The 23,798-nt window shown below is 38.2% G+C and overlaps 1 protein-coding gene across 1 annotated transcript in view; it reads right to left on the bottom strand.

The window, feature by feature from the left end:
• Nucleotides 1-22,962, bottom strand: part of SOS2 (SOS Ras/Rho guanine nucleotide exchange factor 2) — an 81,774-nt gene extending 58,812 nt beyond the window's left edge. Inside the window, exons 1-3 of the mRNA XM_072761498.1 lie at nt 22,669-22,962; nt 4,015-4,140; nt 1,009-1,140 (exon numbers count right to left, since the gene is read on the bottom strand). Of these exons, the coding sequence (XP_072617599.1) occupies nt 1,009-1,140; nt 4,015-4,140; nt 22,669-22,755 (345 nt within the window). The 5' untranslated portion in view covers nt 22,756-22,962. The remainder of the gene's footprint in view (nt 1-1,008; nt 1,141-4,014; nt 4,141-22,668) is intronic.
• Between the last annotated feature and the right edge of the window lie 836 nt (nt 22,963-23,798).

Below are 23,798 nucleotides of genomic sequence, written 5' to 3' on the forward strand. Positions count from 1 at the left end.
AAACTTACAGGTATCACAGGATATAGAAAGAGCCATTGGTCCCACTATCAGGGGCTTGCTATTTATTTATTTATTTATTTATTTATTTATTTATTTATTTATTCAGGGGCTTTTTAATGAGACCTCTAACAAATCAGCCTTTAGTATCAAGAGTAAAATTATTGACTTTAACATAGACATCTTGGCCAGGACTTCACTGAAAACCTCTTAATTAATATATTACCCAAAACCCATTTGGCAATATCTACAAATAATGATTTATAACCAATATCCCCAAATGACAGTGGTTTTTTTTTTTTAATTTTTTTTAATTTTTATTTATTTATGATAGTCACAGAGAGAGAGAGAGAGAGAGGCAGAGACACAGGCAGAGGGAGAAGCAGGCTCCATGCACCGGGAGCCCGATGTGGGATTCGATCCCGGGTCTCCAGGATCGCGCCCTGGGCCAAAGGCAGGCGCCAAACCGCTGCGCCACCCAGGGATCCCAATGACAGTGGTTTTTGTCAAGGGGAGGATGTGTGCATATGAGGGGAAAGTCAGGGGATGTCATGAAATTGCTACCAAGGGGGCATTCAAATCTATGTACACCAAATATTTTCTATAGACAAAATAATATTCCCTAGCCTTTTTTCCCCCAATGTATATAAAGACATGTGTGATAAATACAAATTACTTTAAAAACTGTTCTGAACTCACCATAGCTTTTGACAATATATAGTATCTTAATGAGAGGGTGAGAATCAGTCAGGGGTAGTACTCAACAGAATATACCACAAAGATGTATTATTGCTTATCAATAACTTTTAATATTTTTTGAAAGGAAATCTGATTTTTTCAGAGTACATTTATTTTCATTTGTACATAAATATATATGTATATGTACACACATGTGCACATGCACATACTAACACACAGTGCTATATAAATACTATATAAATACACCAATACCTTATGAAGTGTTATTCATTATAAAGAACTTCCCCAATGTTTTATTTTTTTTTTTACTACCTTCAATGAAGGATGGATTTTGTCCACAGGCAGTAAGAGAGGATTTCTTCGTTTTCGTTTTTCTATGGCAGATTGTGCATCAGCAATAGCCCATTTATCAATTGGATGAGGAAAGGTCTTTTGAACACGTTCCTGTTCAGATCACAGCAGTACTACTGTTAATAGAAGTGTTTATAACTAAAAAATTCATACAAAACTAAACTTTATCATCTTTAATGCTAGCAGGTAATAGTGATGTAACATGTTCCAATTCCTGTAATTACTAATTTTTTTAATAGGACTCTCAATATTTTTCCACATAATTCCCATGCGTAAAGAAAAAGATGAACTTTAAACAGAAAGTTTTAAGCATAAGCATAATTAAGATGGAATTAGAACTAGGAAACAGTAGTAACATTAGGAGAGATTAAAACCAGCATGAAATACTCCCCAGTAATTTTACAGTAAGGTTCCTAGAGTTAAAATTATTTACATAGCAGAAATTGTTAACTCATTATTAATAATTATTATGCAGTCACTCTCCTTTTGCTAACCTTAGTTTCAAATATAGAAAATAATTTTTTTAAAAGAAGAGATGTTACGTACTTCTTAAAGGATCAAGTAGGTGACAAAGCTCAGAATGGCTTAAGGAAACACATCTCTTGGCAAAAACAATCTAAGCCTGGGACGCCTGGGTGGCTCAGTGGTGGAGTGTCTGCCTTTGGCTCGGGTCGTGATCCCAGACTCCTGGGATCAAGTCCCACATCAGGCTCCCTGCGAGGAGCCCGCTTCTCTTTCTTCCTATGTCTATGCCTCTCTCTGTCTCTCATGAATAAATAAATAAAATCTTAAAAAAAGAACCAACAATCTAGGCCTTTTAGATTACTATTATGGCTCATCTAATCTAAATTCCATCAGTGGTTGGCACGAATAATGAGAACTAAAGTGAATTAAACTCCAATTTTTAGTGGGACTTCCTGTTTTTTAAAATTACTCTTAGCATATTTAGCTACTGAGAAGTATGCCTTTTTTTGAAGATTTTATTTATTTATTCATGAGAGATATACAGAGAGGCAGAGACATAAGCAGAGGGAGAAGAAGAGTCCTTGTGGGATGCCTGATGGGGGACTCCCTCCCAGGACCTCAGGACCATTACCTGAGCCAAAAGTAGATGCTCAGCCACTGAGCCATCCAGGTGCCTCAGGAAGTATGCTTTTTTAATACTTAATGTCTTACAACTGAGAGCAGGGAAACAAATACTTTAATCCCAGGAGTCCCTGAAAATCTTAATAGCTCAATTACTCCAAATTAAGATTTTCCTTCATACTGGAAGTTGCTGCCTTATTATAGAAACAATTTTCAAAAGAAAGGTGATATAAACAGTATAGTACAAAAGTAATTTTTGAAAGCTGTACTAAGAGGTATTTCTAAAAATCTAAAAATACTCCCACATAACTGAGCCAAAACAAATATTTTAGCACCAATTCACACAACTTTTTAGAGCTGTGTCTGTGTGTGTATTAATCAAACAGTAGATATCCTTAAGATTTGTTGTCCTTTATTGAAGTAGTATTTATATGCAGTAAAATGCACAGATCTTAAGTATACAATTTAATGTTAAAAAATGCTTTACACTTGTGTAACCATCACCTTAATAAAGATACAGAACATTTCCATCATCTCACTTTCCACCCCTCACAGGCAGCCACCACTCTGATTTCTATCACCATTAATTTTAGCCGTTTCTGAACTTCATATAAATGTATCACACCAAATGTACTCTCTGAAGTCTGGCTTCTTTTGTTCTATATAATGTCTGTGAATTATAGCTATGTTATTGCACATAGCAATAGTTCATTCTCTCATTTTATTATTGAGTAGTATTCCATTTTATAAATTAACCACAATCTGTTTATTCACATTCTTGTTGATATAAATTTGAGTTGTTTCTAATTTTTGGCTATTATGAATAAAACTACTTGGATGTGCTAATAAGTCTCTTTGTGAACATATATTTCCATTTCGCTAAGGTTAAATACTTAGGAGTAAAACTGTTGGGTCATAGGCTAGATATGTTGGGTCATAGGCTAGATATACTGTATATTTAACTTTATAAGAAACTACTACCAAACAATTTTCCAAAATGGTTATAGTATTTTACACCCCCACTAGCAATGTGTAAGAGTTGTAGTTAAGCTACAACACATTTGGTGTTATTAGTCTTAATTTTCGTCCCTTAAAATGGGTGTGAAATGGTATCTCAATATACGTTTTAATTTCTATTTCCCTGTGACTTAAAAGCTTAAAGGGCACCTGGCTGGGTCAGTTAGTGGAGCGTGCAACTCTTGATCTCGAGGTTGTGAGTTTGAGCCCCATGATGGGTTCAGAGACTACTTAAAATAAAATGAAAAAAAAAAAAAAAAAAAAAAAAAAAGCTTGAGCACTTTTCATGTGCTTGTTGGTCAATGCCGTATCTTCTTTTTATGAAGTGTCTGTTCAAGACTTTTCGCCTGTTTGGGGGAAGAAGCTGTCATTTCATTACTGATTTGTAGGAGTTAACATTATGTATAGATACACGTTCTCCTGGTTTGTGACTTACACCTTTTTCACTTTCTCATTAATTTTACTCTTTAATACTTACTGTGTTTTGAGTCCTCTGTAAAAAAAAAAATATATTTGGTTAACCCCAGGTTAAGTAGATATTCTCCTGCATTCTCTCCTAAAACTTTATAGTTTTAGCTTTTATGCTTGAGACTATGATCTGTCTTGAATTAATTTTTATGTGTAATAAATTTCAAAGGTTTTTCTCCTATAAATTTATCCAATTATTCTAGCACTTTTTTTTTCTGAAAAACTTTACTTTCCCCATTGATTTGCCTTGTATCTTTGTTGAAAATTAACACATATCCCACACATGACTTCAATGGTTTTAGTTTCCATAATAATTTAGAATGATATAGATTTAGATTAAAATGTTAATTTGTACAATGATTCAGTGACTTTTTGAAATATCAAAATAGTTTTTACCTCCACATCTTGAACAGTCCTTGGTTGAGCCATGCATAATTTATTAAGCAGCTGAAAAATCAGCTCTTCAATATAATAGAGAGACTCTTCATTAGCTGAGAGATTGGGATGTACTTGCTCCTGAACCTTTAAAATAAAAAAAGTTCTCAGTTAAAGTATAGGCAAAAACATTTACGACAACGGTCAGTCTTATTTATAATTATTAATATTTTACTAGGCTGGTAATTCAAATACAGACATAAAACACAAAAACTGGGGAAAACCCACCTCTAATTGGTCTCTGTAAACTTTTTTTTTTTTTGTAAACTTTTCTTAACCCACAGAGCAGTGTTTCTTAAACTTTTTTGTATTCTATGAAAATCTATTGAAAGCTACTGGCCCCTTTCTCCTGCCTACCACCAAAAAAAACCGTATATACAAATAAAATATTCTGTACCATTTCAGAGGAATCATGAATACCATATCCTTAAGTTACTTAAAGGTCTACTACAAGTGTCTGAACACTAGGTCATGACCCTCAGCAATGGAGAGATCTCTGAAAAACCACACTACTGCTGCTCCCTGCAGGGAGCCCACTTCTCCTTCTGCCTATATCTCTGCCTCTCTCTGTCTCTCTCATGAATGAATAAATAAAATCTTTAATAAATATAAATTTATAAAATTTTTAAAATTATAAAATTATAAAATTTATAAATAAATAATAAATATAAATAAATTTAATAAATAAAATTGATAATATTGTAAAAACTTTGTATGTTAACAGATGGGAATTAACCTATTGTGGAGATCACTTCATAAAGTACATACACCTGAAACTAAGAAAATACTATATGTCAATTATACTTCGCTTCAAAAAAATCAAAAATTTGTACTCTGGTTTCTCTTCAGATCAAATAAATCTTTCGCCTTTTACTTTAAAAAAAAATCAAAAATTTAAAAAAGACATGCATACCCTATGACCTAGCAATTCCACTGCTGGAGACATACATGTATGTTTAGAGCTATGCAGTCCAACATAGCAGACACTAGTCACGTGTGGCAATAGAGCAGCTAAAATGTAGCTCCACTGAAATAAAATGGGCTTTACATGTAAAATACATGCCAGATATCAAAGATTTAGTATAAAAAAGAATGTCAAATAGCTCATTGTTTGATTATACACTAAAATGGTTAGATTAGGCTAAATTATTAAAATCAAATTCATGAGTTTCTTACTTTTTTAATGTGGCTTTAAGAAACTTTAAAATTATATATGTGACTTACATTATATTTCTATTGGACAGCACTATTCTAGAGAAATATGCATGGAGGTTTATTAGAAGACATGTATAAGGCGGCTCATAAGTAACATTATTATATCTCCAAACTAGAAACTCAAATATCTATCTAAAATGGAAAAAATTGTAGTGTATTCATACAATGGAATACAGGAAGAAAAATGAGTGACTATAGCTACATAAAATGTGGCTATATGTTGGAAATAATGTTGGCAGAAATATATTTCTATAATATATTAAGGAATATATACAATGAAATAAATCCATTTCAAGATCTGACAAAATTAAGCAGCAACGTTTTAGGGATGCCTGTTTAAATGGCAAAACTACAAAAGAAAAAGCAAAGCAGTGATTACCATAAAAGTGGTTTCCTTCTGGAGATTTCTGTTGAGAAAAATGCTGAATAAGTGTTTCTTAGGTTGTATGTTTATATTTTATGCATTTTTTATTGCTTATCACTTCACCATAAATAAGGTTTTTATTTTTTATTTTTTTTAATATTTTATTTATTTATTCATGAAATACATACAGAGAGAGATAGAGAGAGGCAGAGACAGAGGCAGAGGGAGAAGCAGGCTCCATGCAGGGAACCCGATGTGGGACTTGATCCTGGGTCTCCAGGATCATGCTCTGGGCTGAAGGCAGCGCTAAACCGCTGAGCCACCCAGGCTGCCCTAAATAAGGTTTTTAAAAGCTGGAGAATCATCCAGCAAACAGAAAATCAAAGGATAAAATTACAATAAAATAAGTCAAAAGGGCCCTCCTAGTCCCTAGCTAATAAATGAAATTAAAATGTCAGAACCCTAGAGACAAAAGAATATCCTACAAGCTTAGGGTGAAGTGAAGAAGTAGGTCAAAAATAAAGTGACATTAGATTAGTTCCAAACTTCAACTGTAACACTAGAAGCTAAAAGGCAGAGATTTCCAACCTAGAATCAGATCCTAACGAACTATCAATCAAATGTCATGGTAAAATGAAGTCATGTTTAAACATAACAGGTCAAAACTTTTAACTCCCATGCACCCTTTCTCATTAAGCTTTTATAGTTCATACCACAGTAAAATTGCGTAAATCAAGAGAAAAATATAGCATATAAGAAATGAAGGAAGCAATATAGAAAAAAGGCCGAAGGCGTACCCAGAATAAAGTGAAGGGGAATTATGAGAGCTGTACAATAGGCATAAGGTCACCAGTTCAGACTAGAGAAACTGTCTCAAGATGAAATTGAAGGGTGCCTGGCTGGCTCAGTTGAAGAGCATGCAACTTTTTTTTTTTTTTTTTTTTTTTTTTTTTTAAGATTTATGTATTTTAGGGCAGCCCAGGTGGCTCAGCGGTTTAGTGCCGCCTTCAGCTCAGGGCGTGATCCTGGAGACCTGGAATCAAGTCCCACGTCGGGCTCCCTGCATGAGCCTGCTTCTCCCTCTGCCTGTGTCTCTGCCTCTCTCTCTCCCCTCTCTGTGTTTCTCATGAATAAATAAATAAAATCTTAAAAAAAAAAAAGATTTATGTATTTTAGAGAGAGAGGGAGAGCATGAGCAGGAGGGGCATAAGGAGAAGGAATTCTAGAGCTGACTGTGCTGAGCATGGAGTCCCATGTGAGGCTTGATCTCACAAGCCTCAGATTACCACCGGAGCTGAAACCAACAATCAGATGCTGTTAAACCGACCATGCTACCCAGGCACCCTAGGCATGCAACTCTTGATCTTATCAGGGTCACAACTTCAAGCCCCACATTGAATGTACAGATTACTAAAATAAATTAATTAATTAATTTAAAAAAAGAGATGAAATTGATAGAATGGATCTAAAAATCTTAGGATATTTAGACAACTGGTAGAGAGAGCTTAAGCTTGAATTAGAAGGTACATAGAAAACTACACAAACAAGAAAACAAGACAATATTAACTCCAGTAAAAGGCTAGGTAGAAAAAAAAAGTGGTTTATCTCCAACAGCATTAACAGTCATAACAACGTAAACTTTGAATATTGATCCAAACAAAACTATGATATAACCATGGCTTGGGGTGTGAGCCAGGAAGTATGCATATATGATAAGTTGTGTTTGGCTGGAGGGAGGAAATGTATATTTATATTAAAGAATATTAGGGGCTCTTGGGTTGCTCAATCAGTTAAGCATTGACTGTTGATTTCAGCTCAGGTTATGTTGTCGGGGTTGTGAGATCTAGCTGTGCTTCAGCTCAGCATAGCATGGAGTCGGCTTGAGGTTCTTTCCCTCTCCCTCTGTCCCTCCCCCTACTTGTGCACACTCTTGCTTTAAAATAGATAAAATCTTAAAAAAAAAAAAAAAAAAAAAAAAGAATACTAAATCCTTATCTTCCATGGTAGGAAGTTAACAGATAATGGTCAAAACAAAAAAAAAGTAAAAATAGCAATTTTTTCCCTTAGAGATACAGAATACTGAAATGAATCACTTTGGAAGTTAAAAGGAATTGTCTCTGGAAAGCAGAAAATTTTGTGAATGGGAGAAGGTACTGCTATTTTTTTATAAGCCTTATAAAGTCACTTATATTTTTATTTGTGGGAATAATTTTGATAAAATACAAACTTACAAAGAAACATAATTTGAACTGGGGAAGTGGGGAAAAGAAGGATACATAAAACTAGAAATATCAAATACTACTTTTTAAAGAACTTTGGAAAAGAAGAGTTTAAAGGAAAGCAGTTAGAGATTTATAAAGGACCAATATCCAGAAAGCCAGGTTTTACATTTCTTTATAAACTCAAAATAGGTTGTAGGGAAACAAATATTTTCTCTTACATCCTGCACTTCTTTAACATGACAAGGAAACTTAATTACATCTTACCACAGATTTCTATTAGATTAATAGAATTAAGACTTTTTTAATTAAAAAAAAAAAGCATTTATGTTGGAAGTTTAGCAGCGGCATTCATAAGGCTGTTTCTTATAACAACCTTCCATAAAAACCAAGTGCGCCACTCAGTGAAACTACTGTGCATGAGAATTAAGATAATGTCTAACTGGGATGGTTTTTTTTTTTTCCTGTGATTATGATTTTAAGTAAATAGCCTACAAAGTAACTTTAACATTGAGCATCAAAATTTCTTAAACCAAACCTCTTGAAGTAATTGCAAATATGAAAAGTCATAAAAACAAATATATAATGTTAAAATTCCACACATAAACACTAATAGGACATCAAGTTGACAATGAAAGGTAACCAACCATACTTTACACTTGCACAGTATTTACTATCTTACGCCCTAAGAGACAGTAAACATAAAATTACCACATCAGAACAAACTCACCTATTTCTGAAAGACTAGTCAGAAAAAGAGCAATTAAAATAATTTTCAGTCTTTAACAGTAGATTAACAAGTCAGACCTGTATTTTAGTTACAACATATTTTCAAATTGCCAGAAGGTATTTCCTTATACACACTGTAAGAAGAATAGTCATACTATATGTAGATCCATGCATAAACACATATAAAAACATTAAACTTTATATTTTCTATCCAGATAAACACTAGATTTGACATGTTTCAGAAATGTTATTTCCTAATTTATATTTTTCAGTTCTCCATATTCACAATCAAATAAAACTCTTGCTAGTGCATTTGTTTAATCAATTAACATTTGAGCTTTTGGTACAATGTAGAAATAAATCTCTTTGGCTACACAGTATGACATTTATTTATGCCAAATTATTCATTCCATTGCCAAGATTTTTGCAAGGATACAAATATCTTAAACATCAATTAAGAATACTGGAAGTTTTTGTTGTCATAAAAGAATTAAAATTCCATTTAAAAAGAAAAAGCAACAAATTTCATTCTAAAAATATACACAAACAACTACAAAATATTGCTGACAGAAACTTCAGAAGACTTGAGTAGAGGCAGCCCGGGTGGCTCAGTGGCTTATCGCTGCCTTCAGCCCAGGGCCTGATCCTGGAGACCCAGGATCAAGTCCCAAGTCAGGCTCCTGCATGGAGCCTGCTTCTCCCTCTGCCTGTGTCTCTGCCTCTCTCTTTCTCTCTCTCCCTCTCTCTGCGTCTCTCATGAATAAATAAAGTCTTTTAAAAAAATAAATAAAAGACCTAAGTAAATAAAAAGATAAACTTTATGAGCTGAAGACTCATAATAATTATATAATACCATCAAGATGTCAATTCCTTTCAAATAATCTATAGATTCAACACAATCCCAATAAAAATTCCAGCAGGTTTTTGTGTAGTAATTGACATCCTGATCCAGCCACTCTTTGATTACCCAAGAAAAAAGGAAATATATATCCATACAAGGACTTGTACACAAATATTCACAGCATTTTTATTTGTAATAGTCAAGATCTGAAAACCAAATGTACATAAATAGGTGAAGAGATAAAAAGTGGTATATATCCGTACAATGGAATACTGCTGAGCAATTAAAAGGCATGAACTATTATGTGAAACAAAATAAATCTCAAAAATAATGCTGAGTGAAAGAAGTGAGACAAAAAAATAGTATATATTATATATATGTAAAGAGTATATATTGTATGATTCCATTACTACGAAACTCTAGAAAAAGCAGATCAGTAATTGCTTGGGTATAAGAAATGGGAAGGAATGAGAGGGAGAATTAAAGAGAGTCAAGAGGAAATTACAGGGCTGAAGGATAATTTCAATATTTTTATTGTGATGGCTTCACTGATACATTTATATACATAAAAACTTACCAAATTGTATAAATATTTTCAGTTTATTACATCAGTCATACTCCCAATAAAGTTTACAAAAATAATATAAAAATATAATATTGTAGGTAGCAATTTTTTGAGTAGGGTGAATAACAAAAAATTGAAACCACAGCTGTATAACTATCAACTCTTCAGAAATATTTCTTATGCTTTTGGCTTCCTCCTATTTCCCCACCCTTTTATTTCTAATATACAGGTAACCTAGTACCATGCTTTGCATAAAGAAAGCACTCAGCAAATACTTGTTAAATAAATATATTCATGGTAGCAAACAGATTTCTTGGCCTCATTTAAATTTGGGGACTGGGAAAAATCGAGACCTCCATAAAATTTGCTTTTATTTCACGACATGTACCGAGAGACTCAGTTTTCCCATGTAACATTAAACATGAGGGGATTCCCACTCTATGCTCCTCTATTCCCACTGTTTTTTATTATCCACTTTTTCACATAGATTCGGCACTCTTAATTAGGGGCTTTCTTGAGGGGTTTTCAATGTAAGTTTATTTAAAAAGGAGATAAGTATAGGCCAAGAATCTTACTCTATGTAGCTTAATAAGTATAGGCCAAGAATCTTACTCTATGTAGCTTAATATTAGGTGACAGTTTATCATAAAATAATCACAACAGGGGTGCCTGGACGGCTCAATTGGTTAAGTGTCTGCCTTGGGCTCAGGTCATGATCCCAGAGTCCTGGGATCAAAGCCCCACATCAGCAAACTCCCTGCTCAGCAGGGAGTCTGCTTCTCCCTCTCCCTCTGCTGTTCCCTCTGCTTGTGCTCTTTATCTCTGTCAAATAAATAAATAAAATATTTTTAAAAAGTAATCACAACTTGTAGACAAGATTATTAATGAAAGCTAAAATTTTTGTCATTAAAGTTTTCCTTGAATGAAATGAAATGGCACATGACCTGTAAGTACATTCTCATAGAGACAGGCCATTAACCTATAAAGCCAAGAAAGTGCAGGCTAGAGCAATGGTTCCTGACTAGTTCCTGTGGCAAAGCATTTGGAAGTCACAGAGCTCTTTGCAGAATATGAAAATATTACAATACATATATCATCATAGAGAGTACGAGTAATATTAGTAAAATGACTGTATAAAACTGAAAACTAAAAAAAAAACTAAAAACTAAAAAAACCAAAAAACAAAAAAACCCTGAAAACTATAGGCACTTGTTTGCAAGAAAAAACAAAAAGTATCATAAACTGTTTTTCCTATAAAACCTCTGTATCTCATTAGTTTTACAATCTTCCATTACTCACTAGCAAGTAAACAGCACCAGGGACCACACCACAGACAAGAAAAACTTATGAGTAAAAAAATAAAATTGAAATTGAAAAACATTAATATTGGCTTTTCCCCCCTGTGAACTAGGAAAAGATCACTATTCTAAATATACTTTATTCAAAGTTTAAGACTCCCTGGGCCAAATACCCACTTCCTTCATTATACCACCAAAACTACCATATCTACTTTCTCTTAAAGAAGATCTACCACAGGAGCACCTGGGTAGCTCAATTAAGTGTCTGACTCTTGATTATCAAGCTCAGGTCATGATCTCAGGGTCATGGGCCTGAGCCCCATGTCTAGCTCCCTACCTAGTGGGGAGTCTGCTTAAGATTCTTTCTCTCTCTCCCTCTGCCCTTCCCACCACCCCTGTTCTCTTTCTCAAATAAAGAAATGGTTTAAAGAAAAAGATAATCTGCCCGACAAGGTACCTGCACTCAAGGAGAAAACAGGCTCTTTCTCATCTCTTCTTCCCAACTGCCCTCCTCCTACCTTACTGAAGAAGGGCAGATCTATTACTTACTCTGATCTCACTAGGGTATGCTGCCCTGGGGTGCAATAAAAAATACGTAATAAATTCTAGGACACTGAACAAAGAGACAACTACAAATATTTTTCATTTAAGTACCTTGCTTCTTCAATCCCGTAGCCTATCAAACAACAAAACAACAACAACAACAACAACAACAACAACAACAACAAGAAAAAACCCACCACAGCCTTACTAAGGAGAAAAACTTATGGAAACAAAAGAAAGCATCTTTAAGAAATAGTAAAAAGTAACATTACCTTCTTTCACTCAAGAGAAAAAATTAAAATCAAGTTTTCACACCTTAACTATTTTTCTTTCTTACAATTAGAATTCAGAAGCGGGATGTTTGGCATGTAACATGTATTAACACATTCATTTGAACTGAAAAATTAAGTCAGACCTTGTCTCAAAGAAGATAAATGATGATGAGGGTGGCTGGCTTGACAACAAAACTTACCAATTTGGTTATGTGGTGGATACTTTACATTAAATGGATAAGCAGAGTAGGCAGAATCCTAAGTTGCCCCTAGGATTCCCACCCCTTGATATACATGCTCTGTGTACTCCTCTGGAGTGTGGACAGGATCTGTGAATATGATGGGATATCATTCCTATGATCAAGTTACCATAGAAGGTGAAAGTGACTAAGGTCCCTAATCGGTTGACTTTGAATTAATCAAGATTGTCACCCTAGTTAGGCCTGACCCAAATGAGTCCTTTAAAAGATGATCTAAAAGAATGAGCTAAGAAACAGCAGGAGATGCATTCCTCCTGGCCTTGAAGAAGCAAACTGACATGTTACAGCAGCCTCTAGGAGCTGAAGGCCTCAGACATACAATCGCAAGGAAATGAACTCTGCCAATAACTCCATGAGCTTGGAAGAGGACCCCATGCCTCAGAGAGGATGGCAGCACCAGCCAAAACTTTGATGGAGACCCCAACAGAGAACCTAGCTAAACTGTACCTAGACTTTTAACTTACAGAAACTGAGCCAAATTCGTGTTGTAATAAGCCGCTAAAGTTTGTAATAATTTGTTAAGCAGCAACAGAAAACAAATACAATGAACTAGAGATATGGCTCCAAGGATTCAATGAAAATATGTCTAAAGAACATGATAAGGTAAAATACATGTTATTAATAAATATCATCATAGTGAAGTGTACTAAAGCTAACACTATTTTCATTTTCCCAAACTTTCTTTGATATGTTGGACTAAACAACACATCTTTAAGCAAAAAAAAAGTAACAGTTATAATTACTAATCTTTGGGCATGTCCTGGAAAAGCTAGAAAATGAAAAAATGAATAGCTTTAAAGACAGGCAACAAATCATTCTGCAAGTCAGGTGGTTTCCAATTTTTTACCTTAAACAAAATTGCAGAAGAACCTAAATGAGCTACTGGCTTACATATCATTAAGACTAACTTTTTGATAGATAACAATATGATTTTGGGGGGATGCCTGGGTGGCTCAGTGATTGAGCATCTGTCTGCCTTTGGCTCAGCGCATGATCCCGGGGTCCGGGATTGAATCCCACCCACATCAGGCTCCCCTCAGGCAGCCTGCTTCTCCCTCTGCCTATGTCTTTGCCTCGCTCTGTGCCTCTCATGAAAAAAAGTCTTTAAATAAATATATATAGAGAGAGGCATATAATTTTAAAGAAGTTTTAAAAATGAGCTTGAGGGATGCCCAGTGGCTCAGCGACTGAGTGCCTGCCTTCTGCCCAGGGTGTGATCCTGGAGTCCCAGGATCAAGTCCCACATCAGGCTCCCTGCATCGAGCCTGCTTCTGTCTCTGCCTGTGTCTCTGCCTCTTTCCCTGTGTCTCTCATGAATAAATAAATAAAATTTTTAAAAATAAAAAAATTAAAAATAACCTTGAGTGCTTTAAATTTTTCTTCTATTTATGTTAACGAGAGTTCTCAGGGCTTATATCTACAGAAATGGGAAACAAGAATAGAATTGATGCTGAACTGTGATTCACTCCTGCAAGACCCTATCTCATTCTAGCAATAATAGTCACCCATGAAACATGAACTAATTTAAAACCAACGCAAACAACCACATAGATGTCATTGAACAATCCATATTCAATAAAGCTTTCTAAGTACTAATTTTCCAAAATCCATGACTTTGAATTAATCAAGATTGGCACCCTAGTTAGGCCTGACCCAAATGAGTCCTTTAAAAGATGATCTAAAAGAATGAGCTAAGAAACAGCAGCAGATGCATTCCTCCTGGCCTTGAAGAAGCAAGGTTTTTTGACCAACTATGTCCTAATAGCAATTCAGCCTAAAAGAAATATATATTTTTTAAGATTGTATTCATGAATTTGAGAGTGAGAAGAGAGAGAGCAGGAGTGGGGGTAGGGTAGGGTAAGAGTAGAGGGAGAGGGACAAGTGGGCTCCCTGCTCAGCAGGGGTTTGGTCTCAAGACCCTAGGATCACAGCCCAAGCAGAAGGCAGATGCTTAACCAATGGAGCCACCTAGGCACTGCAGTAGAAAAATTTCAATGCTTCATAGTCACTGAAGAGATTTTTAAAAATTCAAAAAGCAGACATTTTTGTTGTTGAGGAAAGTGTAAGTATAATGGAAGGATCAAAGACTCTTAAGTATAAACATACTGTATTAGAATTATGCAGAGGAAATAGAATGGAAAGTTCACAGAGAATAAAGTATAATGTAAAATTTCCAACTGTTTAAAAAAAAAGCACTTTGTCCCATTTGCAACGACGTGAAGGAAGCTAGCAAGTATAATGCAAAGTGAAACAAGTCAGAGAAAGACAAATATATGATTTCACTCACATGTGGAATTTAACATATAACAAATGAGCAGAGGGGGAAAATTTGGAGAGAGAGAAACACCAAGAAACACATAATTAAGAATAACAGAGGGGATCCCTGGGTGGTGCAGCGGTTTGGCGCCTGCCTTTGGCCCAGGGCGCGATCCTGGAGACTCGGGATCGAATCCCACATCAGGCTCCCGGTGCATGGAGCCTGCTTCTCCCTCTGCCTATGTCTCTGCCTCTCTCTCTCTCTCACTGTGTGCCTATCATAAATAAATAAAAATAAAATTAAAAAAAAAAAAAAAAAAGAATAACAGAGAACAAAGTGACGGTTACCAGAGGGGAGGAAGATGGAGGTTTGAGTAAAATAGATGAGGATTAAGGAGGGCACTTGTCATGAGCACCAGATGATGTATGGAATTGATGAATCACTATATTGAATACCTGACACTAATATAACACTGTATGTTAACTGGAATTAAAATTTAAAAAAATTTTTCAAAAGCACTTTGTCATGTATAAAGGATCAATGGTGGATATCAACATGTTATGGTACTTAGATTTCACTGGATATATTTAAAAGGCTGATGGAGGGGCACCTGGGTAGCTTAGCGGTTGAGCGTCTGTCTGACTGCCTTTAGCTCAGGGCGTGATCTCGGGGTCCTGGGATCCAGTCCCACATCCAGCTCCCCGCAGGGAGCCTGCTTCTCCCTCTGCCTATCTCTCTGCCTCTCTCTGTGTCTCTCATGATTAAATAAATAAATAAATAAATAAATTTTTATTTTAAAATAACAGTATTTAGAACACATATAAAATTATACTGCAACTATCTGAATTTGAAGATGAAAATTTTTAGATGTCAACATAAAAACGTGCAATTAAAAAATTCTTTGGGAGATACATAACAATAAACTAAAGAAAAAAAACTCTCTAATTTAGGAGAAAAAAATCAAGACTCAATGTTGATTAGATTTGAGCCTCATGTGAGATGGAAGACAGGATGATGACCAGATTTCTGGGTTCAAAACTGAGTATATCATTTATACTGGAGGTTTTAGAAAGTGATAATAAGCTTGGATTGGGTTTTATGGTAAACATCTATATAGGAATGTCCAGGAAGCAAGGGATGCAGTAGTTTTAAATAGGCTCCAAGAAGAGTCCTCTTTAAATGATGTTTGTCTTGGGGATCCCCGGGTGGCTCATCAGTTTAGCGCCTGCCTTTGGCCCAGGGCATGATCTGGGAGTCCTGGGATTGAGTCCCACATCAGGCTCCCTACATGGAGCCTGCTTCTCCCTCTGCTATGTCTCTGTCTCTCTCTGTGTCTCTTATAAATAATTAAAATCTTTAAAAAATAATAATAAATGATGTTTGTCTGAAAATGAAGGAGGTACAGGGACATAATCTCTGGGGTGGTTGTTCTAGGCAGAAGAAACAGCAAGTACAAAAATCCTGAGATTAGAATACATCTACACATTAAAATGTGTCTGCAGATACAAGGAAGCCACTGTGGGGAAGGAACACAACAAAAAAGGGACAGAAGTAAATGAAGTCAGAGACGGAAAAGTAAGGGGCAGCAGTGGAGTGCAGTAACCTATTGAGAGGACTTAGACTTGTATTCTGAGAAGCAATGAGAGTTGTGAACAAAGAAATGAAAAGATCTCACTTATTTCTGCTGTGTTGAGAAAAGACTGAATGGGGGCAAGGGCAGAAGAGCCAAGACCATGTACAGGTTATTTTAACACTCGAAGAGATTAATGATGGCTTGGTCCCAGGTGGTAAAAGTGGAAGAGTAAGAAACAATGGTTGAGTATACCTACAGTTTCTGAAGTAAAGCTAAACAGATTTAGACAGATTAGGAAGACAAGATTCAAGAATAGCTCCAGATTTTTATTTGGAGTAATGAGAAGGACAAAGTAGTTAGCCATTTACTGATACAGGAAACACTACATAAGGAGCAGGTTTTGTGGGGAAGAGAAGGAGCTCAGAATTGGTTGAGATTCCTATCACACACCTATGTGGAAGTCATCCAGAAAGAAGTTGGTTATCCAAACACAGGAAAGAGGACTGAGCCAAAAATAAAAATATGGAAATCATCAGATACAGATGACATGTGAAGCCATGAGGCTGGATGGGATCTATGAGTGACCGTAAGTAGAAATTAAAGTCCAAAAACCGCCCCTCTGGGGAAGTCAGGATGATGTAGTTTGGGTAGATGAGGAGGAGGACCTAAAAGGAATAGCCAGAGAGAGAAAGCCTGCAGAGGCTGGTATCCTGGAAGCCAAACAAGAAAAGGGTTTCAAGAAAGAAGAGTTCAACTGCCAAATGCTGCTAATGGGTTATTTTAAAAAGAATTATAAAGTGCTATAGAAGAGGTAATGTTTTAGTTTACAAACTGATTTAGTGAATAAAACAGGAAGAATGAAAACTTTACTTAGAAGAGAATACTAGAAAAAAAAAAGAGAATACTAGTATTTATATCTAGATCTAGATGTTATTTTCATTGTTTTGCTTCATCTCCACACATTAAAATGTGAAGTGTATAACACATTACATATTTCAAAGGCTTTCTACTATCATATGTTCTTATGTGAAAGAAGAAAAGAGTTTTAGGTTGTTAATTTTTAACGTGACTACATGAGATAATGCTAAATCCATTAGTTCCATTAAAATTCCTTCCTGATTCAAATATGCAGGCTAACAGAGGATATAATCAAACTACTGTTCCCTTGAAAGAGAGGCCATGGTTAATATAAAAGACATATACTTGATTTATGTCAAGTGGTAACACAGGTAATGCTTTGGGTAGTCAGCATAAAACACTTTAATGGAATATTATTGCTCCAAATATACATACCAAAATTAAACTGAAAATAGAGGGCGACTACTAAATCATGGCTGACAGGAAGCTAAATGCAGCAAGTTAAAATGCGTTCCTAATGCTCATCCAGTTCTGGCTGAACCCCTTGGGTCAGTTTGGGTCATTATTAGTTTGGAACAATTCCAAATGACTCGCTGGAGTTCTACTGTTATATTCAGTGGCTTTAGGAAATCCAGGACAGGCCTGACGTCACATACACAAAAATCATAGGATATCCTATTCATTTCTAGCTTTTGGTTGGAGTGATCTTTTAAAAAAGCAATTTTGATCAAGTTAATCTAATTATTTTGTTACATAAATAATACTACAAGGTTCTTATTCTCAGGTAGAAACCTTAACCTGGTCTACCAACTAGCCTCTTCTTTTCACTTTGTCTTAGTTTTTTAAAACCAATCAAAATTTCTCTCAGCCTCAAATCCTTTCTTACCTCCCCTTTGTCTTGTTAATTCCTATTGATCTTTCAGACAATAGTCCTTTATTGTCTGTCCTTCCCAGGCCTATCCCACAGAGACATTTAGAATGGAAGCTTTATGAGAGCAGGGGTCTCACTACAATCTCAGTATCAAGAGTAGTGCAGGACACCCAGGAGGCATTCAATAAATACTTAAACATATCCTCCAGAACTCGGCACAAGTGTTACTTCCCTAGAGAAGTCTTCCTTGAACCTCTGATGTCAGTGACACCAATTTTATTTTCTCAAAGCAACCTATCCTTTTCCTCTGGGTCCAGAAAGATCCAGAGTAGTCTTAAAATGGTTCCAAGACACCGTAGTACAAAGGCAGAAACACTAAAATCTTTCAGAGTTCACAAAAACATTTTTTTAAAGATTTTATTTATTCATTAGAGAGAGAGAGAGAGAGGTAGAGACACAGGCAGAGGGAGAAGCAGGCTCCACGCAGGGAGCCTTGATGTGGGACTTGATCCCGGGACTCCAGGATCAAGCCCTGGGCCGAAGGCAGGCGCTAAACCACTGAGCCACCCAGGGATCCCCACACAAAAACGTTTCTAAACCAAAATCTCCTATCCTCTTCTTCCTTGCCATAGACTGCTATTTAATTAACTCAGACATTGTCTCATACCTCTTACATTTTAGACAGATATGTAAAGGCAAACTGTAATGTTTGGGACTGGGAGTTCATATTTAACCTGAATTAGAGTCAGGAACAAAGTAATTCAATCAATCCTTTCTAAGTCTCATGACATTTGTAACTACAGATAGAAAAACAAAAGACATTTTCTTTTCCACAATTAGCCTGGTGAAGAACACCTGACAGAAAAGGCATCTACAAGGAAGTATCAGGAACTAAAAAAAACTTTAAGGCATGTTTCCCATATGTAGAACGCTTACACTGATTTTTTTCAGCATATAATCAATATACATACACAAAGTACCAAAGGCATTTCAAAGACACAGATAATAAGCTGCATTTACAAGTATATCCCCACGCTTTTTTTCCTCCCAAGTAATACAATAATTTCAATGTTCTTGGGGACTAGTGGTAAAGGCATTTATGTTTCTGGCTCTTTTAAGAAAGATACATAATTTAGCAGTAATGTTAACAATCCATGTATTATCTATTAGTAATGTCATTTCCCTCTGCTTTACCCTTTGTAGTTTATGTATTTAAATGCTCTACCTAAAGTTGTTTTAAAAGTTGAAAAAAAAAAAGTTAAATAAAAACAAAACAAAAAGTTAAGGAACACATTTCTATTTCCAAAATTATTTTTCCATAAATCTATTATGTTTGTGTTTCTATGTAGTGAAATAAATATTTAATGTTGGTTTAAAAAAATTCCCCGTATTTTCGGGGTCAACAGTGATTTCACCATATAACCTGATTTTCATAAAAATTAGCCAAAACTTGAAAATAAGCAAAGGAGATTACAGGTGTTTTTCAGTACAATGCTGTGCTCAAACCTCTGAATACACTCTACGGACTGGACTATTTTGCAAATCTGTAAGATTAACATTGAGATTTTTGTCTGGTACAGATACAAATAATTTCAAATCAGTGGAAAAGACAATCCAAAACTTACTGTTTATATTCCTACAGGATATTAACTAATTTTGTATCTAACCCAGCAATCCTATCTTAATATTACTTTATTAAATTGCCTATAAATACTTACCTCCTACAATTTTCATATAGTGCCCTTATTAAGTAATAAGTTGAATCAAAATCATGGACACACGTTCTTTTTTTTTTTTTTTTTTTTTTTTATGATAGTCACAGAGAGAGAGAGAGAGAGAGAGAGAGAGGCAGAGACACAGGCAGAGGGAGAAGCAGGCTCCATGCACTGGGAGCCTGACGTGGGATTCGATCCCGGGTCTCCAGGATCGCGCCCTGGGCCAAAGGCAGGCGCCAAACCGCTGCGCCACCCAGGGATCCCGGGGAACACACGTTCATTTATATTTGTGTGAGTCATGATTTTAGCTTTCAGAAAATTATACTTTAGGTTTTAGAGGTTTCACCAAGATGCCCAAGTAGAATCGGATAGAACCGATTAAACTATATTGCTCTTTTCACACACACATATATTCATTACGTAACTCTGAGCTCCTAATTGCTATCTATCTCATTTATAAAACCAAAACCAAAAAGTTTAAAATCTTCAGTATAGATGGTAAACACCTTTAGAGCAGGTCCCCTGCTTTTATGTATCTTTGTAATCTTAGTTCCAGCATGGTGCCTACTGCTTAAGATGTGTTCAATAAATGTTAATGTCAATTATACTTCAATTAAAAAATACAAGGATAAAAGTAAAGTTCAAGAAAAAAGAAAAAAAAAAGCTAAATGAAGTGTCCCACATGTTCAATGGAGGAAAGAGCCAACTGGAGGAGAAAAAACCCTAGTAGTCCAATAGAGTCCAATGCAGTCTACTCTACTACTACTAATCTCAGTAGTCTTTGAAATTGTTAGCTGGAAGAAGGAAGCAAGCCAAGTTCTACATGCTTTGAATGTAAAGACAGAGCCTTTCTACAAATGGCGGGATTTTTCATTGTACTAAGGTATGGCTGGCAGGTACATTCCAGAATGTAACACATCCTACAAAGGAAGAGTGAACCTTGAGCTCCTTATGAGCAATAACTCTTAGCAGGCACCATAAACCTACGTGTTGCAATACCACAAATACCCAAATGCTACAAAACTGGACATAATCCAAATTACTAACACCAAAAATTTTCCAAAAATATGAAAAATGTCTTCCATAGCAATATATCTCAATTCTATAACAGTAAATTAATGAATAGAAGTTGTTTTCTGAATTCATTTTACCACAAAAGACCAAATTTTCTTAGATGTATTCCATAAGCAAAGGATCTACGAGAACTGTGGTACAAGACAATACAGATCTGTAAGACACCTGAGCTCCAGATAAAGGAGCACAGCATAAAATGCAAATTAACAGTCTCAAAGCAATGGACTAGGATGTTTGTTCTGGCTTTGTTGTCAGCCTAATCTGAAGAAGTAAATCTGTCTCTGTTCATGGGGGGATTATTAGGGTCAAAGCTACCCAATGAATAAATTATGCAACACACATTCAAATACTATTTGCTACCAGAAAGTACCAATAGGTAGATACCTGCATCACACTGCCAACAATACATGCCTACCACCTTCTGCTGAGTGCAATTACTCACATCAGAGTCCATTACAGCACGCTTCCATTTCTTTCCCTCTCCTTGTAGAATCAGGCTGCCCATGGAAGTAAAGTCAATTAACTTCAACACCTAGTATGTCACTGAAATGAAAACTGCCCCTAGTTACCTCCACCAAGGTATGAAAAGGCACGACTTTGGGAGGCCCGGGTGGCCCAGCGGTTTAGCGCCACCTTTGGCCCAGGGCCTGATCCTGGAGACCCAGGATCGAGTCCCACCTCAGGCTCCCTGCATGGAGCCTGCTTCTCCCTCTGCCTTGTGTCTCTGCCTCTCTCTGTCTCTCATTAATAAGTAAATAAAATCTTTTAAAAAAAGAAAGAAAGAAAAGGTATGACTTGGTGTTTGGCCCAAGGGAGGCAGTATCTCCTTGCGAGAATTATGAAAACAATGGAAAATCTGAAACTCTGAATGAGGAAAATGTTCTTACCTTTAAAATATACTTCTTCCTTTCACTTATAGAAATTATACGAAGATTTATTTTCAAGTTCAGTCTTTTAAATTAATGTTTATTATTACTTTAAAATTCATTCTTGGATATTCTGCACAGAATGCAGACATACTAACCCCTTTGCATCAATGGCAATGGAAGCCCATGTTAAGCAGGATTGATATCTAACCCTTCAGTCTCTAAATTTGTCCTGACCTCATAATAAGGTTTATTATAAAAATAATAGTATGGTTATTATCTAAATTCACAAATGAAGACTCATCTCCAGGAGAGATGCACCCAGGGGATACACCGAAACTCGAAAGGTTGATTTTTTAAAATGGGGTGCGTTTTTGCCTCCTTAAGATATTTCAAGTTCTAAAGTGCACCCACTGAAGAAACACCAAATTTTTTAAATCTCTTGTAAACAAGTAGGACACCTTTCGCAGGAAGTGAGGAAGCACTTTAAATTTCCCTCAAGAATTGTAAAACGAGTGTGTGTATTAGGGCTCCCTGACATTTCACACGTGAAACACATGGAGCGTACGAAAAAGTACTGCCTCGTCAGTGGACGCTCTTGACAAGCCAAGTGCCTAAAGGAACACCCCCAAAGTGCCTGATTAAAAGTAATTACCGGGCCTGGACATGAACTTTTGTTTCAGAAACTGTGTAAACACCAGCGAGACTTTCTCTTGCCCTAATCCAGCCTGAGGACAACAAATTGGCCAACGGCGGAAGTTGCCTGACGAAACGACTGCAACATGAAATCCATTTTTACGATCATAACAAAACCTTCCTTCCGGGGCCAGGCAAAAACTTGGGAAAACGTCCTTTTGGATGCAACAGGCAATTCGGAGCCCCCCAGAGCCAGCCCCTGAGCAATGGCTCGGCCCGCGGGACCCGAGCACCGGGAGAACGCGCAGCTCCCCGTTAGAAGCCCGCGGGGGCCCGGGCCCGGGCCCGGGCCCGGCACCCCCACCCCCCACCCCCCGCCGCCGCCGCCGCCGCCCCCGCCCGCCTGCCGCCCGGCTCAGCCGACGCAGCCCCCGCGGCCGCCCGGACGCCAGCACTGACCTTCCGCAGGGCCGAGACCAGCAGTCCCCGCCATTTCGGACTGTTCTCTTCGCTGAAGAACTCGTACAGCTGCGGCGCCTGCTGCATGGCCCCGGCTGCAGCGCCTCCGCATCGGGGGCGGCCCGCGGACCGAGCTGCGCCGGGCGGGCGGCCTGACAGGCAGGGAGCGGGCCGCCTCGCCTCGCCTCGCCTCGCCTCGCCGGCCGCCGCCGCCTCCCGCCCGGGCCGCAGCTCCGGCCGAGGCGGCTCGGGGGCGGCGCCGGCGGGCGGGCGCTCCGGGGGCGGTTTCCTCGGCCCCGGCGGCCTCGCCTCGCGCGGCGTCCGCGGAGGAAGCGCGGCGGCCCGAGGGCCCGGGCGACCCCCAGCTGCGACCGAGACGGTGGCCTCCTTTCCCGGCGGCGCTGGCCCGCTCCTCGGGCGGCTCCTCCTCCTTTGTCTGGGTTCGCCACCCGGCGCGGGGCACTGCTGACCTCGCCCCCGCCCCGACTCCCGCTACGGCTGCGGCCGGCGGCGAGCGGCGGCGGCGGCGGCGGCGGCAGCTCGTCTCCTCATCGCCTCATCCCCGCCCTCCCCACAGGCAGCGCCGCCCGGCCCGCCCGAGTCACCTCCAGAGGGCCCTGGGGACCGAGCGGGCGTGCGCTTCGGGCGGGCGAGCCCCACTCCCGCGCACAGCGCTGGCGGCCGCCGTCGGCCCTGCGGCAGCCGCGCACAGCGCCCGGGGGCAGCCGCCGCGCTCCGGCTCCCGCAGTCGCCGCTCGGCCCGCCCCCTGGGCCCGGCACTCATTATCCCGGGTCGCCGGAGAAGCCCCGCACGGAGCATGCGCGCCGCGGAGCGGGCTGAGGCGCCGGCCGGTTGCGGGGTTGCGGGGTGGCGGGGGCTCCGAGGCCGGCAGCGGGGGGTCGGCCTGTGCCGGGGCCTGCCGGGGGCCTTTCTCCCAGACCACCCAACTCTCCTGCGTTTGACACACACGCTCCCCTCTCTCGACCTTCCCGAGACGGGCCTGATTCGATGCCACTCTGAGCCCCAGAATCGCAGGCACGGGAAGTTCAGGATGGAGAGAGAACGTTCGGGCTGTGTGCTCTCCATGGCCATTGTGTGTATAGGAGATGGTGAACTATTTCATCGGGTG

Source organism: Vulpes vulpes, chromosome 6 (assembly GCF_048418805.1).
Source record: "Vulpes vulpes isolate BD-2025 chromosome 6, VulVul3, whole genome shotgun sequence".
Classification (NCBI taxonomy): Eukaryota; Metazoa; Chordata; class Mammalia; order Carnivora; family Canidae; genus Vulpes; species Vulpes vulpes.